The sequence below is a fragment of the Trachypithecus francoisi genome, unplaced genomic scaffold, assembly GCF_009764315.1.
Source record: "Trachypithecus francoisi isolate TF-2019V2 unplaced genomic scaffold, Tfra_2.0 Lachesis_group7, whole genome shotgun sequence".
In the NCBI taxonomy this organism is placed as follows: Eukaryota; Metazoa; Chordata; class Mammalia; order Primates; family Cercopithecidae; genus Trachypithecus; species Trachypithecus francoisi.
In genome coordinates this window covers 65,766,076-65,784,852 of record NW_022681472.1, presented here as the reverse complement: position 1 = coordinate 65,784,852, position 18,777 = coordinate 65,766,076, and the positions used below count along the sequence as shown (strand labels likewise).

Genomic DNA, 18,777 nt, shown 5'->3' with positions numbered 1-18,777 from the left:
ACACAACTAGTGACAGGTGGAGCTGGGCTTTATAGCTACTTCTGGTCAGAAACTTTCACTTCCCCTTGTTTATTGGTTTCTTTACACCCTCTTTGCTTATCACTTCTCTCATTCACTCTTCTTGTTCAGCAGATGGGTTGCCTGTATTTCTGCTTAGACAGGTAGCTGAGCCAGCCCAAGGTACAGGAGTGAACTGGGTGGCGTCGCCTCTGACCTTCTTGGCCTCTTAAGGCCTCCTCCCTTTCTCAGACCTTCCAAGCTACCTAACTCAGGAGACTGGGCCCTGCAAAGATGAGAATTAGAATAAATCTACTCATATTTCCCTGGCACTTTCTGAAGGCAGAGTTCTAAACCACAAGAGACTCTAGAACTTTTTGGAGGCATCCATGGGGAGTCTCTTTTAGAATCAGGATCTTTGGAGACACCCTATCATACACACACACACACACACACACACACACACCCTATTGTACACACACAGAAAGAGAATTAGAAAACAGAAACATGCTCCTTGCTGAACAATGGCAAAAGGAAAACCACCTTTTATAAAAAGTAATTTAAAAATGTATGAGTAGAAAAAAGCATTTCCTATTATAGTTCTTTTTAAGAGATAGATATAATCAAGACCTTTCTTGAGAAGCCTTCTTCTGGCCTTTGGGCCACTGTACCAGTAGTTTCAGCTAAAATGGTACTATTGAGGGCTTGCTATAGGCCAGGCATTGTTCTCATTTCTTTGCATGTGTCACCTGAATTTCCACAATCTTTTAGCAATACTTAATATTAATAACTTCATCCCTATTTTATAGATGAGGATACTAAGGCAGAGAGAGGGTAAATTCATTCCTCAAGGCACCACAGAGAGCAAGTAGAGGAGCCAAGATTCAAACCCAGGTGTCTCAACTCCAGAACTCTCTTAATACTACATAATATGGTGTGACTACTCTTATTATAAAAAGATTTTCTTTAAAAAATTTACATTTTTAAAGGGAAAAAATGGATTGTTCATATGTCAGTGAACTCCTATATATATTTTGTAATATGAATAATGTGCACATGGTTAGAGAAGCCAAATGGCTCAGAAAGATAATAAAATGAAAATAAGAGTCTCTTTATATCCACACTTTCTTGTTCCCAAGAGACACCGCTATTAACAGATCATTTTATACCTCAAGAAAAATATTCTGTGCCTATAGCAGGTTACATATTATCTAAAGATTTATTTACAAAAAAAAAGTAGATTTGCAATACCCACTTTTCTACATCTTGTTTTTCTCATCTAATAACAGGTGTTTGATATCTTTTCACTTCGACACACCCAGGATCATGTCACTCCTTTTCACAATGGCGGAGTATTCTCTTAAGCTGTTGCTATGCCACCTGATTTAACCAGTCACTATTGATGGACAACTAGGTTGCCTTTTTGGGTCCTTATGTGCAGAATAAATTCCTAGCAGTACCGTTTTCCTTTTTATGCATGTAGCATAGTTCACACTCTTACTAACTCTGTTTTTACAAACCCTTAACACGGCTGGTATTATCAGACTCTTTTGCCTATCACATAGATGGAAAAAGTCTCCTTACTTTCATTTAGATTTTTAGTGACGTTGATAGATTATACGGCTTTTCATGTGTATCAGTCATTTCTTTTTCTTTTTCTTTCTTCTACCTATTATGTCCTTGGTCCATTTTATGTTAGGTTTTTTTTTTCTTCTAATTTTATGAGCTTTGGGTAAATTAAGGAGATTAACTTTTTATCATGTGTTGTAAATATTTTTTCAGTGTATCTGTTTGGCTTTGACCTTGCTATTTTCCCATAAGCAGTTTTAAAAGTTTGAACTTCTCTTCTTTTGTGTTTAGCTGTTTGTGTGTGTGTGTGTGTGTGTGTGTGTGTGTGTGTGTATGATTTTAAGTATATGGCAGTTCCATCAATTGAGCATCAATCAGAATGAAGAAAACTAGTTTCTGAAACTACGATATAAATGGAAATTACATTTACAATTTTTCAAGAATATTTTTATTCTCAAATTCAAAAAAACCTGTATATGTATCTTATCAATGTATTGATCATTTAACTAAATATTCCCTTTCTGAGATAAATACCTATACGGGGTTTAGGAAAGTAATTTTGCAAAAACTAAAACAAAAACCCTGTTTAGGCTGTGAAGCATTTCTTGGATTCCTTGGCTGGGCCCCCCAAGCCTTAGCAGCTAAGAGTCAGTTCTACTGAATGTACTTTAGAGCAGCTTCTTTTAATAGTATCTTTTATAATTGCATGTGTCCACTGCTCCTGCTGCTCCTTAATAGCTGTGCTTAGCTTCAGTGAAAATGGTTCCTCTCTCCTCCCTGGAGACCTGTAAATTTAAAAATCTGTGTATTTGGGGGGGATGGGTGGAGAAGGAGGATGGGAGAGAAGGGGTGGGAACTAGGTGGGGTTTTTTTATTTTTTATTTTTTTTTTACTGCTTCTATTTGAGGTGGTCCAACCTGAATTAATTTGATAGCTTTGCAGTGATAAAGGATAAGAGAGGGTTTGGGGTTACTTAAATCAGTGTTTTAGAATGGCTTAATACCGCTTAGTAGATCTCAGGATTGCTCTATACTGTGGTGTTCTGATGTATGAGGACTGCTCCATATCTTGAAAACAGGAAAAATTAATAATGTCCTAAGAGACCAGATTACAGGCAGTGCTTTAAAAATAAGTCAGTTAGCTATCGGTTTGGGCACGTATTCTTTTTGTTTTCATTTTTTCTTCCTTTTCTAATTCCCTGGCGTTAGCATACATGCACAGAACGCTTATTGTCCTAACGTTGTAAATAAAAGGAATATCTCGTTCAGCAGTGCTATGAAACAAAAAACTGCCAGAACTTCTGGAGGTCACTGGGCATAGCTTCTTTAGAGTTGGAAAAATGCTTTCTGCAGCAGGATGCTTAGTCACTAAGTATTTGGCATCAGAGCATTATCTTAAAGGTCATCAAATTCATCCTGTCTGTTCAGTCCTGGAATAACACTCCACTAACCTGGCAGCTGATCGAAAACAATATTGATGAGGAACAAAGACTGTTAATGAGGATGACATTCATTGTTTCCAAGAAAACCATGAAGCAGGCGCTATGAGTATCATCTTTGTTTAACCAATTAGGAAACTGGGACACAGAGAAGTGAAGTAACTTGGCTAAAACTTTCCACCTAATACAGGTTAGGGGCAGGCTTTGAATCCAAGCCGTCTAGCGGAGGTCCTATGTTTTCTCTGTTTTGTTTGTTTGTTTTTGTTTTGTTTTGTTTTTTGAGATGGAGTCTTGCTCTGTCACCCAGGCTGGAGTGCAGTGGCATGATCTTGGCTCACTGTAACCTCGGACTCCCTGGTTCAAGTGATTCTCCTGCCTCAGCTTCCCAAGTAGCTAGGATTACAGGCGCTCACCACCACGCCCAGCTAATTTTTGTATTTTTAGTAGAAACGAGGTTTCGCCATGTTGACCAGGCTGGTTTCGATCTCCTGACCTCAGGTGATCTGCCCACCTTGGCCTCCCAAAATGCTGGGATTGCAAGCGTGAGCCACCATGCCCAGTCAAGGTTCTATGTTTTTAGGTTAGGTACTCTGTGCATGATTTTAATAACCCAAAAGAGCACTGAAAACAATACATTAGTTGCATACACTGTTTAAAGGAAATGAATAAAGAATGCCTCTCCTTCCTTGTATCTTTGTTGCCAGCTAATAGATAAATGGGGGTGTGGTGATTAGGTCTCCAGCTTTTCTCTTAGTTATTTTGCTTAGTATTGAAGGAAGTATATCAGATGATGTATTACATTTAGCTTTCCTGTGTATCCCTTAAAAAGCGTTCACTGATTTTTACACTGCATTAACCAGTTTATGTTTTTTAAATTTATAAACTGAAATAGTTGTGAAGTAGTATATTCATTTTTCACTATCGTACTATTCAAATAGTCCTGAATACAGCTGCAGGGACCCGATTGTGCCTTCTACTCTCTTTCAGATGTACAGAAAGTAAGAGAGGAAAGTGCTGAAACAAAGTGACCTTAGGCCCTGCAAATACATAAAAGTCATTATATTGAGTTCCAGTAGCAATAAAATGTAGAACAAAGTTGTCCTTTTAGTTCACAGAATGTAATTACCACAGATCAGAAGCACCATGGGGTAACAATGGATTTTCCCACAATTATCTGTTCCTGTTCTAGAATTTCTGCTTTTAGGCAAGCAGTTCAATTATAATCGATGGACTTTTGTGAAAGGAATGAAAGCTAAGTGTTTCAGAGGAATAATTGCACATTAGGAAATAATATCTTAAACCTGATGGCTATAACCACAGGATCTATTTTTGAAAATTGCCTACCTTTATCATTGGATAACAAACGTGATAATTTACTAGCAAACAAAGCTGGTTGAGTTAGGCTGTCAGGAATCTCATGTTGCTGGACTGCATTACCAATCATGAATCCTTGAGATTGTGAACTACTACAGTTTAACCAGTGCATTCCTTAGAGTCAACTGATGAAGTTTGGGAAGCTTCTAGGAGCTCATTGCATCATTAGACAAAGTCTGTGCAATCCAGAAGGAATAGCTGGTCTCAGTTCTGATAAACTGCCATGCTAATCTTCCCAAAATTCTGCTGGGAGCCAGGAGTCACTGCTGTCATCTGGCTAATGGGTCATTCTTGGTCTCTTTCCTAGAGACCTGGACTTCCTGGAGGCTGGGGTTCCTGAGAGCTCCTGGAAACCAGGGAAAGGATGTTTTTTTTTTTCTCTCTGCCTTGTGATTACCTACCTTCCTCTCTAGCAAAAGTAATAAAGCCCATCAGAGAGCGAAATCTGTTCCCCAGTAGGCCAAAGTCTGGCCACATCTTGTACCTATGGTTCATGTTGGCCTGTTAGGGAGATGATAATGTATAGTTTCTTTAAGAACTTCTCTGTTCCGCTGCTTCTTCCTACTGCCTTTCTGAGGATAAAGCATTGTATGGGAGAAGTAGTATGAAGATTTGGTCCTGGACAGGATTTATCACCTACAAGCTTCAGGCAAATCAGCTTCAGTTTTCTCAATAGCAAAACAGTGAGATTAATGTCTATTTTACAAAGATGTCAAGAATAAATAATATATAGCATAGAAAGCATCGTGAATAGGGCCTGAGACCTAGTAAACATTCAATAAATAGTCATTATTATGATAATTATTGTTCACTGCTTGTTAGAAAATCAAGGATTTAGGCTATTCATATTTTCTTCAGCCCAGAAATGTGAGCTGGCTCTGGGTTCTAGACCAGAAGAGGCACAAATTGTGTTGTAGGGGTTGAGCAACAAGGTCAGATTAAACTGTATACCTAGACTTATTTTTCAAAAGCACATGATACTTCACGTTTTTAAAAAATTCTTTTTCTGGCCGGGCGCAGTGGCTCAAGCCTGTAATCCCAGCACTTTGGGAGGCCGAGACGGGCAGATCACGAGGTCAGGAGATCAAGACCATCCTGGCTAACACAGTGAAACCCCGTCTCTACTAAAAAATACAAAAAACTAGACGGGCGAGGTGGTGGGCGCCTCTAGTCCCAGCTACTCGGGAGGCTGAGGCAGGAGAATGGCATAAACCCGGGAGGCGGAGCTTGCAGTGAGCTGAGATCCGGCCACTGCGCTCCAGCCTGGGCGACAGAGCGAAACTCCATCTCAAAAAAAAAAAAAAAAAAAATTCTTTTTCTTCTTCTCATTGTTCTAGCTTGCCTCTTCCACATCCCTTCACTTCCCCAGGCAGTGTATGAGAATGTTTCCATTATCACTCTTTCAGAACTACATATTTTTGTTAGGATTAATTTATATAAATTATTTTAATGCACAGCATGTTTCTATTATAATTACACACCCAACTGTAGTCTGTACTCAAAGTATCATGTGATCTTTGCAAACTAATGAACATCCCTACCTGTGATCACACCCTGAAGCTAAAATTCCAAGTTTCAGTGGAATTTACAGATTCTATCACTGTTAAATTTCTGCTTAAGGATCTATTCCTTAAGGAAAAACCAAAACTGCAGTCAGAGAGAGTCAGTCCTCAGTGCCAGTGCAGGCAGTCTGGGAGCCCAGGCTTTGCTCTTTCCTGACTGCCTCTCACTGGTTAACTGTCTCCAAACCTAACATGCCAAATTGAAGTATGACTAGCTGACTACAGAAGCCCAAAGATAAACTCTCTTGGAAAAATTGCTCTTGGACTGATCAGTGTTTTCTTTTTCTTTTGCTTGTAGTAGGGTGAGCCCGTTGTTGTGGAGTGAGATCCTCACACACGGGAGAACAGTGCATTTCTTGACTCTCTTGGGTCACTGTTGACAGTGTCTGCAGGAAGACCGGCCTCTATATGAAACTAGCCTTACTGTGCATCTTAGCTGTATTTATGAAATGATGTCCTTGTGCTGGGCCTTCTCTTGACTGCTTTGAGGAAAACTCTGTGAACCTGGAAACTCTGGAATCTTGGCACTTGCCAATAGTGTGCAAATGCAAGGAGCAGGACCTGGAAGGCAGGGAACTGGCCAGCATGTTCTCCGGTTTCCTTTCCCTCACGCTTCTCTCTACCCTGTTGTTTTTCAGGTAGTGAAGCTGATTTTAGCTCCTCGAGCAGCACAGGCAGCATTTCCGCTCCTGAGGTCCATATGTCGACTGCGGGAAGCAAGCGGTCTTCTTCTTCACGCAAGTAGGCACCGTCTCCTGCTCTGTAATTAATATGCTTTACACAGGTGACTCACCTGCACCTATGCATCCATAGAACTACCCGGATTACTGTTCGTTCATATTTTATTATTCAGTTAGGCTTTTTGTTTTGTTTTTTTTACAGTGATTTTTAAATTGGTAGTTTTTCCTACCTTGCCTACTGTGGTCACATGGCTCACCTGTGTTTAGCCATCCATGGCTGTCTCCCATCCAACCCTCGACTCTATGCTCACTCCTCCTTCTGTCCTTTCTCTCTTTCCCTCACTCACCTGTGTACTCATCTGCATAGGAAGCTAGTGGTCTCCCACTTCCCTCCCAACCCCCTCTCTGTGAATCTATGAGTCTCTGAGGTGTGAAGGCTCTGACTTCACCCTTTTTTTCCCCTAAATGGGCTTCCATTTTTAACCTCTGTGAAGGAAGCAGCCACTCCCTGACCACTCCCAACATTTACCTGGGGAAGGAGTGAAGAAAGTGTAGTAAAATTCATAGGCATGGTGGCCACCCCATAGGGCACACTAGCTGGGTGTGTGGGCTCTGAAGCCAGGCTGCCTTGGCTCAAATGCCAGCACCAACTCCAGGCTGTGTGGCTCTGAGCAAGTTGTTTAACCATTCCATGCCTCGTTTGCCTCATCTGTGAAATAGCCCTACCCACCTCAGAGCGTTTATTGTTAGGATTAAACAAGTTAATAAAAGTAAAATGCTGAGTCAGAGCATGGAGCATAGCAAACATCAACCGATGCTCTCCATTGATGTTATTTGAATTGGTAGAGAGGACTATGAGAACACGGGAACCACTATTCACATTCAGTGGGAGGGATTGCAAGCCCCAGGATTCTGTGCTTGCCACCAGTGGCTTTGTTTATTTGTTTAATAAGTATTTATTGAGCATCTACTAGGAGGAAACAAAACTCCACAAAATTATATTCATTGTAGTAGGACAAGAAGGACAATAAATTGAAAAATAATATAATTATTTTAAAAACAATCAGGGGAAGGAGATAGAGAGTAATGTGGTTTGTGATATATTTTAGCTTGGCAGGTCCTAGGATACCTCAGTGATGAACTGAGCTCTGAGCAGAGACTTAAAGGAAGCTATGGAGGGAGCCACGGAACATGAGGGGACCTGGCTTCTGACTTTGTCACGTCACTTGATTCTCCTGGGCCACGGTGTTCAAAAGACAGTTGGACTGTGTAACTTTTTATGGTCTCTTCCTGGAGAAAATCTATTTAGTTTCCAAAAGCCTGCCTTTCCAGGGCTCAGCAAGCAAATATTTTCTATTTCTCTTGGGTGAGCCGAAGATTTAGCTGATGTTTATAAAGTGACCTGAGACCCCCCATGGCACAGTTTTATCATTAAAAATACAGCTGAAGCCAGACAAACCTGTAATGAAAGAGTGAAGTCCACAGTAAAAAAGCACAATTGCTCTATCCCCAGCCCACCCACCACCCCCATTTTGGCAATAAAGTGCCTCTGGGATTATAGGACATGAATGTAAACATTCTGTGTACATCAGATGTGGCTTGCTCTGAGAACAAGCCATTTATATAACCCATTCAAGAAATTATGACATACACATGGAACAAAGTATCAAACAATATAGAAAGGCTAAAAGAAAAAAGGAAGTCCTGTACATGAAGCCAATTTAAATGTTTCAAAGGAGTTTGTGTTTATGGTTAAATTCCAAGGTTGTATCAATAATACAGAGTGACTAAGAGAAAATATTCTAGTCTAGAATTCATGCTTTCTTTAAGTGATCAAAATTTGATATATTGAACATAAAATAGCCAAATGTAATTATATGTAAATCAGATTAATGCTTATATTATTATCTGTTATAGCCAAGCAATAATAGACTTCAAAGGTTTAACAAAAAGTAATAGATGGATAATTGAAAAATGGCAGTGTTCTATCTATTATCCTCAGTTTTTAAAAATCTCGGCCGGGCGCAGTGGCTCGCACCTATAATCCCAGTACTTTTAGGAGGCCAAGGCGGGTGGATCAATTGAGTTCAGGAGTTCAAGACCAGCCTGGTCAATATGGTGAAACCCTGTCTCTACTGAAAATACAAGAAAAAAAAAAAATTAGCCAGGCGTGTAGTTTGGTGCCTGTTATCCCAGCTACTCGTAAGGTTGAGGCAGGAGAATTGCTTGAACCTGAGAGGTGGAAGTTGTAGTGAGCCAAGATAGCACTACTGCACTCTAGTCCTGGGCAACAGAACAAGCCTCTGTTTCAAATAAATAAATAGATAAAGTAAATAAATAAAAAAATCTCACCAAGGCACAGAGTACCATCAGTAGATTTTGGTCATGGAGTATCTCAGGCATTTCACATGAATTTTGTGTTCTGGAGGGCCATGCAATGGGGGGGCAGCTCCTCAAGAGTAGCCGGCTATCTCTGCCAAACTCTAGTAGTTTGTGATCCTTTCAATTGCCTGCTTCCCCATGTAGAGAATGAATTTTCTCTGTGGAGAATTAGCTCCCTGAAGGAAGGCTAACAGGAAGATTGGTCAGTCGGTGGGAAATGAGAGGAACAGGTGGAGTTGTTGAGAATATTTTTGACAAGTTATTTTTAAAACAAAATTTTAAAGGCTTACAGATTATCTTGTCTCATAGAAGGGCAACTCTGCTAATATTTCTAAGGAATTGTCTTTCTTAACTAAAACACAAATCTGTTTGGAAGATAAAAATGAGACAGAAAAAGAAAACCCTTGGGATTTGGAGTCAGACAGACCTGGGATTGAGGTTAGCCTCCATTATTTATCAGGTGTATGACCCCAAGCCTCAGTTTCCTGTTTTGGGATATGGGATAATAATAGCATCTTACCTCATTGAGTTAAATGATATGATATATGTGAGTGCTTGACATGATGCCCAGAACTCAGTGAAAGCGTTGGCAAAACGTGGTTTTTGTCAGTAGGGGTGAAAGTAATACTAAGAGACATGGTACTACTGCTGTTGCTGCTGCTACTGGTGGTGGTGGTTATGGTGGTAATCTTGGTGGTAGTGATTATATTAGTCTGCTAGGGCTGCATAACCCAGCACCATAGACTGGATGGCCTAAACAACAGAAATGTATTTACTCACAGTTCTGGAAATGGGAAGTCTGACACCAAGATGTCTGCAGGGTTGGCTTCTTCTGAGGCTCCTCTCCTTGGCTTGTAGTGGCCATCTTCTCCCTGTGTCTCTACATCATCTTCCGTCTGTTTATGTCTGTTCAAATTCCTTCTTTGTATAAGGACATCAGTTAAACTGGATTAGGGTCCACTCTAACTGCCTCATTTTAACTTAATCACTTTTTAAAAGCCCCGTTATTCTGTAGTACTGGGAGTTAGGGCTTCAACATATCAATTTGCAGGGGGTGACACAGTTCAACCCTAGATCATGGTAATGATGGTGATGATGATGATGGTGATAACAATGATATTACCTGAAGTCCAGAGCCATAGTCAGGGAATCACCTGAGTCACTCATGAGGTTTTTTCTACACTCCTCTGTCTCTGACCTTCTAGTTACGTATTCAGGTTTGTAGAAGGGTTCAAGGTCAGCATAATTTTCTCTCCTTTTTGTGGACTGCATTTTTCTTGTCCACCAGACCAAAGGATCTGGGATGCGCTGAAGAGGACAGCATTGGGTTTGCCGGTTCATGGCCATGACAAACATGGAATCTCAGTGTCTCCTTTGAAAATGTTTCCTATCAAAGCCTATAATGAGTTTGCACCTATATATGTTAGCATTTGAACTACTAAATGAAGAGAACTGATATTTTTAAGCATGTTGCTTCTTTTTAAAAAGTTAGCTCTTACAAACTGTCTGATAATTTATTTCCTGATCAATATTCAGAAAGCACCTGAAACAGTGCTAGGGTCACAGAAGGTCCTCAGTGGCAGTTAACTCGTAATAAAATTCCCCAGGTCAAAATATAGGACAACTCTTTACATTCCCGCCTAATGTGTAATAGCTAATCATCCATATTTCTCATAATCAGATTAAGAAATAGTCTGGTTGATGCCAGACTTAGAACTGAAGCATGGAAAAGAAAATGCACACCAGGCTACATGTTCCTTTCAGCTACTCATGAAGTTCTTTCTACCATGGGCTGCTGAAGTTGGTTTTGTCACAAAGCCATCAGCCCATCTGTTCCATATAAAGTGTCCTCACGAAGAGAAGAGCGGCATTCATTTGGATGATTTCAAAAGGAAAGAACTTTAACTTTAGAACTAGGTTACGTTTTATTTATGTATGGTTTGCAAGGTTGACAGCCAGTTGAAATTATATTTGATTGTAAATAAGTAATCATGGTTTCGAAGCCAAGTATACCCACACGCACACTTGCATTCACATTTACACACATTTCTCATTAAGATGTCAGTTGGATACAGTTGTAATTAAAATTGCAAAGAAAGGATTGTCAGAAAGCAGTACTATTATATGAAAGCTATCTTGTTTTCTCTTTTTTTTTTTTTTTTGCCATCAAGTAATATTCCTGACAGAATTTTTATCCTGTTTAAGTAATTTCAACATTCTCAAGATGCTTCCTTACACTAGTGGGTGTCAAATCTCTTTAACAGGATTAACGGTGAAGTTTGAACAAGTTTATTCTCTAATAATACTCTACAGTTGAGTCACCCTTAATAGCTTGTGGAATGTACTCACATGCATTCTTTGGTTTGATTTTCACATCAATTCTGTGAGGAAGGTAGGAAAGGTGTGTGTGTGTGTGTGTGTGTGTGTGTGTTTTGATCCCCATGTTAAGTGGCTCACTTGCCTAAGTTCCTACTAAGTGGCAGTGCCAATGACTCACACCTGGTTTATTTACTTAGCAGTCCTTTAGGGAACACTTACCATGTATCAAAAGTAGGAGGGTAGAAAGAACAGGCTGTTCCTGCCCTCAAGGATGCCCTAGGCTAGCAGGAAGGACAAATAAGTATGCAGTTGTGATGCCATGTGATAAGTCCAATGGTAGAAGTTTACACAGAGTTTTAGAGAGCATTAAGGAGTGCCCCTACACTGGCCTAGGAAAGGAAGAATATAGAGAAGGCTCTTTAGAGTAGGTTCCCATCAGTCTCAAAGTAGGAAATATCCTGGTATCCAGGGGCTTAGGGAAGGGAGCAGGAGAACATTCTAAGCAGAGGAGATTATGAGTTCAAAAACCTAAGGATGGTCAAGCATGGATCCTTCAGGAAACTGTAAGTCATTTGGAATGCTGTAGTACAGAGGGAGGAGGGAGGAGTGGTGGAGGATGGGGTTGGGTGGAGTGGTGGGATTGGACCTTGTGAACCATCTTAAGGAGGTTGGCCTTTGTTCTGGGGGCAGTGGGGAACCATGGCAAGGCTTTGAGGAGGACATTGAATCAGACTCCGTTTTGAAAGGCCACTCCAGCCACAAGCCAACCTTCTACTGGAGGGAGCAAAGCAAGAGGCAGGAGAACCAAGATGGGGCTGTTACAGTATTTCAGCAGTTAAATGACAAAGGTTGTCTTAAGTCATTGGGGCTAGAAAGAAATGAAAAAAAAAAATTTAAGTGATCAAAATTACCAATGATGCATTTATGCATGCTCTTTTTATCTGCCCTGTTTTCTCCTCCTCCTTTATGTGCTACCACCTTCACCCATCCTCCAAATGAGCCACATTAATTTTCTTACCCTGACGTGAGCCAAACGCAAATATTTCTAAACTGAAACAGGTGGACTAGAACAAAAACCACATCTTGAAAACAGCGTCCAAAATAAACCTGAGCTAAATCAATATTCTACATTGTGTATGTTCTTAGCAGGCTATTGGGTGTAATCCAAAACAAGCTTTATGGCCAGAAACTATTTGAAAGAACAACAGAGGGAGAGGTTGCTTGTGCTGATGACACAGGGTGAGAAAATACCAGGCAGGTGGGAAGAAGGCCACTCCAAAGGAAAGTCTACACGAATAATTGTATTGCCCCTTTCAACTCTATAAATTGGATTTCCTTAGATTTAGGGAGTAAGACATTAGCCCTTGGGCATCTGTAGCCCCAAGGATTTTAACATTTTTCATGCTTTTCCCAGTCGAGGTCCTCATGGGCGGAATAATGGAGCTTCGTCACACAAGCCTGGCAGCAGCCCATCATCCCCACGGGAAAAGGACCTTCTGTCCATGCTGTGCAGGAATCAGCTGAGCCCTGTCAATATCCATCCCAGTTATGCACCTTCTTCCCCAAGCAGTAGCAACTCAGGCTCCTACAAAGGAAGCGACTGTAGCCCCATCATGAGGTGAGTCCTGTTTACTTAATTCATGCATCTTAGTTTGTCCTACTTGGTAAGATTTTCTTTTAAAAAGAAAATAAGGGTTATACAACTCTTGATCCCTTGCCTGATTTTACAACAAGACATTGCACTTTTCTTTCTGACATTCGGCTGATTCTTCAAGGTTGCTGCAGAAAGAGCACAAGCCACAATTTCTAACAAGGTGCAGCAATCTAAGCAGTTCCTGGATAGGGAGAGAAAATGCCACAGAGGCAGCAGGAGGCTGAGGCAGAAGAATTTCTTGAACCTGGGAGGCAGAGGTTCCAGTGAACCAAGATCACGCCACTGAACTCCAGCTTGGGCAACAGAGCAAGACTCCATCTCAAACAAACAAACAAACAAAAACAACTTAAGATGATACTGTAGGCACCTGTTGCTACAGGAGTGTGTGAAAGGTGGGGAGGGGTCCAACTCAGTCTGGAACGATCCGGGGAGGCCTCCCTGAGAAAGTGAAGTGGAATTGAGGTCTGAAGAGCAAGCAAGAAGTTAATTCATATGAGGTTATAGGGAGTGTGGAGCAGAAAGAAGGAACTGCATTTCCAAAGAGGCCATGACAGGAGGACTGGACGGTGGATATGGACACAGGTCATCTTGGAGGCAGGCAGGTGCTCAGGTTGCTGGCAGCACAGTGGCTGGAACTGGGTCCAGAGTCATTGAAGGAGCTGGCCGCCTTCCTCCTTCAGCCTTCTTCCTGCTGGGCATCCCTATTCTCGTCAGTCAGCTCTCTTACAGCAGAGATTCCCAGCTCCCAGCCAGGCCTGAGAGGGGCCAAGATTCCAGCAAGGGCTGTTTTGTAAAACATTGAGCCTCTCTTACAAAACACACTGAGGAGAGTTAAGTAGAGGAAGAAACTTCTTCCCTTCAGAAGAAGGACCTTTCCATTTCCTCCAAACTGGCATACTCACAGCAGGGATTGATTTTAGAACAACTTGCATTCAGCAAATAGCCATCAGGATCTTTAGGCAGTGGCACACTGTGCGGAAAGTTAGGTCATCTTGCTTGCTTCCTTCTCTTCTGCCCAGGCCTATCCCCTGACCCTCACCCATTGTGCTGCATGTTACTCTGAACTGACAGCTCAGGCATCTGGACAATGGTGCATTATTTTGCATGAGAACATTCCTAAGCCATAGAAAATTCTCCTCCTCCACTGTCCCTATTCTCTCCATAAGTACACCAATACCGCCTTCAATCTTCAAAGTAATTAACAGTCCTAAGATCAGCAGTTCTATTACAGCTCACCTTCTGAAGTGATGTCAGCCATTATTGAGGCTTAAGACCCCAGCACATAGTTGACATTCCTTCTCAAGCTGTTAGCTGTGTCTGGGTCAATGTGGGTGGCTATAACAAAGTACCCTAGACGTTGGTCCATATCTTTCAAGAATCATGGGCTACATACTGTAGGGTTAGGTCTGCGATCAGGGTGGCAGCAAGGTCTGGTTCTGGGGAGGGTTGTCTTCTGGGTTGCAGACTGCTCACCTCTTAGTGTAACCTCACAGGGTGTAAAAAGAAAGCTAGAAAGCTCTCTGGAGTTCCTTTTATAAGAGCACTAATCCCATTTATGAAGGCTCCACCCTTATGAGCTGATTCCCAAAGTCCTCACCACCTAATACCATCATATTGGGGTAAGAATTTCAACATATGAATTCTGGAGGGACACAAACATTCAGTTGATAACACTCTGTGTTACTCTTCTTTTTATAGAAAAGGAAATGGCAAAAAGTAACATTTCATTACTTGGATTGTTTCAGGCGTTCCGGAAGGTACATGTCTTGCGGTGAAAATCATGGTGTCAGACCCCCAAACCCAGAGCAGTATTTGACTCCTCTGCAGCAGAAAGAGGTTACAGTGAGACACCTCAAAACCAAGCTGAAGGAATCTGAGCGCCGACTCCATGAAAGGTGAATCTGCCTTCCTTACACAGTGGGGTGTAGGACAGTTTCTTTCTCCATAAAATGAAACATGAACCCAAACTATAGAAAGATAGAAAAGAAAAAATGATTGCATTCAATTTTTGTCAAATTTTTAAATCAGCCTCTGAAAAGAGCCATTTCATAATTCTGTGTGATTTGGCTGTTTCAGGAGTTCAGGGAGACCCATCGGTTAGAGGGGATCCTTTTTGTTGTTGTTTTGCAGTGTATACAGCTTTGATGTGAAATAATCGGGTGTGTGCATGACTATTTTTAAATGGCAAAAACATGTGAGCGAACAATCCCATACTTCCAGCAGAATGGGTCACACACCATGGACCAATTAAGCCCTGTTTATATCCGTGCACGAATGGATATCTGTGTGCATTGTAATTCCTGCATGCTATTTCTGTGCTGAAGGAAGGGGCTCATTGTTCTTGGCCAAGTGTTAAGGTTGGAAAAAAAAGAAAAAAAAAGCCCATACTTAAGAGATCTTATCTGAGGGAGAAGACTTTTGACATCTGGGCAGCAGGCCAGTTTTTCCGCTTGATGGTTTTCCCTTGGAACATTTTGGAACAGACCAGGAAAGCTCTGACCAGGGTAACTGTGAGCTCAGGGTGAGGGTGGCATTTGCATTCTCTAAGAGTCTGGGCTACCTGATCAGCCCAAACCTCCTCTGCTGCTGCCACAAAGAAATAGAGAAAACTCAATGACCTTGGTTGCTAAAACTGTGGGTAGATAAGGGTGCAGACTGTGAGAAAGGGACATTTTTCATCTTCCGAATTAATCTGGTTCATCATCTGTCTGAAATAGACTTGAGACCCAAACTCTCCTCTGGGGTGAGTCAGACCTTAAGTCTGGAAGTGTTTGGTCTGTGATTTGCAGAGTCCATAGGAGGATTGGAGCACTCAAGGGAGGAAGGAATGGGAATGCAGTAAAACTTGGGGAAATATTCCAGCCTAAACTTAAATGAACAATATTGATGTCTCTTCATATATATGAGGATCCTGACTACCTTATCTTCATATCCACTGGGAATGTAAGGACTGACTATGAAAAAATTATATGCAAGAAAGAATTTATATTCAAAGATCCTGAAGTAGGGTTGTCCTGTGAAGGATCTAAAAAATAGGATCGATTCTCCTTAGTGTAGGATGAATTCAATATTATCCTACCTGAGAGGAGATAGAATAAGCAGCTTGTCAACATGTAAAGTCCCTGCCACATGTAGCATTTTATGATTTCAAAAATGTTTATCATTGGAATATCATCCGAACAATTTAGCAAGGCTAAAACTTATCAGTCTACCTTCTGTCTTTGATAGGTAATTAAAAGTGAACTGGCCTTTTCTTCCACAAACTATAGACATTTGGAAAGAGTAGGCTATGGAAATAGAAACAGGCTAACAGATGCTAAGATGTTCTAATAATAACATTTCAAATATTAAGGATTGAGTAGATGATAAGACTTGTAACAGTGCAATAATGCACTGTTATTGCACTGTTAATAACAGTGGGTACTCAAAAAAATTGTGGTAGCTATTTTGATTCTGATTCTGATTACTATTATTACTTTAGCCATTTTACAATTAAAGAGAAAGTTCATGGCTAATCTCTGCCAAAGAGAAAATGTACTGTTTCTTTAAGTTTAGGCTGGAGTGTTTTCTCAAGTTTTGCTGTGTTCTCTTGAGTTCCCTGCATCCAAAACTGATTTCACATCTGTATTTCAAGTGGAAGAGTATGAGTTCTTGGCTCTGTGCCAAAACTGCCTGTTGCCCAGTTCAAAGTTATTTTATTATTCTTTTTATTAACCATGCTTGTCTTGGCACTCTAGGGAAAGTGAAATCGTCGAGCTTAAGTCCCAGCTGGCCCGCATGCGAGAGGACTGGATTGAGGAGGAGTGCCACCGGGTAGAGGCCCAGTTGGCACTCAAAGAAGCCAGGAAAGAGATTAAGCAGCTCAAACAGGTCATCGAAACCATGCGGAGCAGCTTGGTTGATAAAGATAAAGGCATTCAGAAATATTTTGTGGACATAAACATCCAAAACAAGAAGTTGGAGTCTCTCCTTCAGAGCATGGAGATGGCACACAGTGGCTCTCTGAGGGACGAACTGTGCTTAGATTTTCCATGTGATTCCCCAGAGAAGAGTTTAACCCTCAACCCCCCTCTTGACACAATGGCAGATGGGTTATCTCTGGAAGAGCAGGTTGCTGGGGAAGGGGTTGACAGGGAGCTACTGGTGGGAGATAGCATAGCCGATGGCACAGATTTGTTTGATGAGATGGTAACAGCCACCACCACAGAATCTGGTGACCTGGAGCTTGTGCATTCCACCCCTGGGGCTAATGTCCTGGAGCTGCTGCCCATGGTCATGGGTCTGGAGGAGGGCAGTGTGGTGGTGGAGCGAGCCGTACAGACCGACGTGGTGCCCTACAGCCCCGCCATCTCGGAGCTCATTCAGAATGTGCTGCAGAAGCTCCAGGACCCCTGTCCCTCGAGCTTGGCGTCCCCTGATGAGTCTGAACCAGACTCGATGGAGAGCTTCCCAGAGTCCCTCTCTGCCTTAGTGGTTGATTTAACTCCAAGAAATCCAAACTCAGCCATCCTTTTGTCTCCCGTGGAGACCCCATCCGCCAATGTGGATGCAGAAGTTCATGCAAACCGCCTCATGAGAGAGCTGGATTTTGCAGCCTGCGTGGAAGAGAGGTTGGATGGTGTCATCCCACTGGCTCGAGGGGGCGTCGTGAGGCAGTACTGGAGCAGCAGCTTCCTGGTGGATCTCCTGGCTGTGGCTGCCCCCGTGGTCCCCACGGTTCTGTGGGCATTCAGTACTCAGAGAGGGGGAACGGATCCTGTCTATAACATCGGGGCCTTGCTCAGGGGCTGTTGCGTGGTTGCCCTGCATTCGCTCCGCCGCACCGCCTTCCATATCAAAACCTAAATAGAAGTTGTTGTTACCGTGTGCCAATGTGTCCCCATGTGGGTTGTGCCAGGTAGAGAAACAGGAGGTCGATCTGTGACGGTCTCTATTCTGTCGTTTTGCTCCTCGGTATTTGATTTGCACTATATTTAGTTGAAGCCTGTTCACTGTTTAAAGCCGGAGGTATCTTCAAAGGCATGGAGACCTGGTTCCAGTAAATGTCCCACCAGTGAGGTAGAGAAAGCATGCTCATGACCCTGCCGTGTCGTCTGAGGTACCCGTTCTTATCCTAGTGGTTCAGGAAGAGAAAATGCAGTTTGCACTTTCAAGACAGCTTCTCTAAGGCTGGCATGTTATCTCCTTGCTTTGCTTTGTGCCGTTTTAAAATGTGTAATCGTTCCAGCATTCCAATGGTCTTGTGCATAGCAGGGGACTGTAACCAAAAATAAACATGTATTTGTGTAATTGGTTTGAAGAAGTCTTGAATAGCTCTTTAGTGTCTTACTTGGGGTTGATAAGATTTGAGTGTCTGCAATTTTTTACTAAATGTAGCTACAAAGTCTTAAATGGCTTGTTTGTTCTTAAACTGTTAATTGATGAAACTGTGCATAAGTTTACAATGTACTAACTTATTTTGCTTATTATATATAGTGTTTTGTTGGAAATTGTAACCACACACTTCAGCATGATGAAAATAAAGATTAGTGTTTCCATTTAAATAAATCTTTTATCCTCCTATAAAATCATTATTTCTGTGATTTTACTTCTACGTATAAGAAAGACAATGAATAGCAGATCTAGCATCTTTATCAATAGGGGTCTGTAAAAATTGAATTAAATTAGAAAGAGGGAAAAAGAGTTATTAAATAAAGGTGAAGATTTCCTACCCTTACTTAAAAAGCATCATTTCTGAGCACAAGTAGCTTTATTTGTTTACTTTTAAATTGCCCATACGCTAGTTTGTCTACATGTTTATGC

The 18,777-nt window shown here is 41.6% G+C and overlaps 1 protein-coding gene across 7 annotated transcripts in view; it reads left to right on the top strand.

The window, feature by feature from the left end:
- Positions 1-18,546, top strand: part of SYBU (syntabulin) — a 74,345-nt gene extending 55,799 nt beyond the window's left edge. For all 7 annotated transcript variants that reach the window (XM_033203728.1, XM_033203727.1, XM_033203731.1 and 4 more), the window contains 4 exons: positions 6,579-6,681; positions 12,736-12,939; positions 14,721-14,870; positions 16,713-18,546. In XM_033203728.1, coding sequence (XP_033059619.1) covers positions 6,579-6,681; positions 12,736-12,939; positions 14,721-14,870; positions 16,713-17,820 — 1,565 coding nt within the window. In that variant the 3' untranslated portion in view covers positions 17,821-18,546. The remainder of the gene's footprint in view (positions 1-6,578; positions 6,682-12,735; positions 12,940-14,720; positions 14,871-16,712) is intronic.
- Positions 18,547-18,777: the final 231 nt, after the last annotated feature.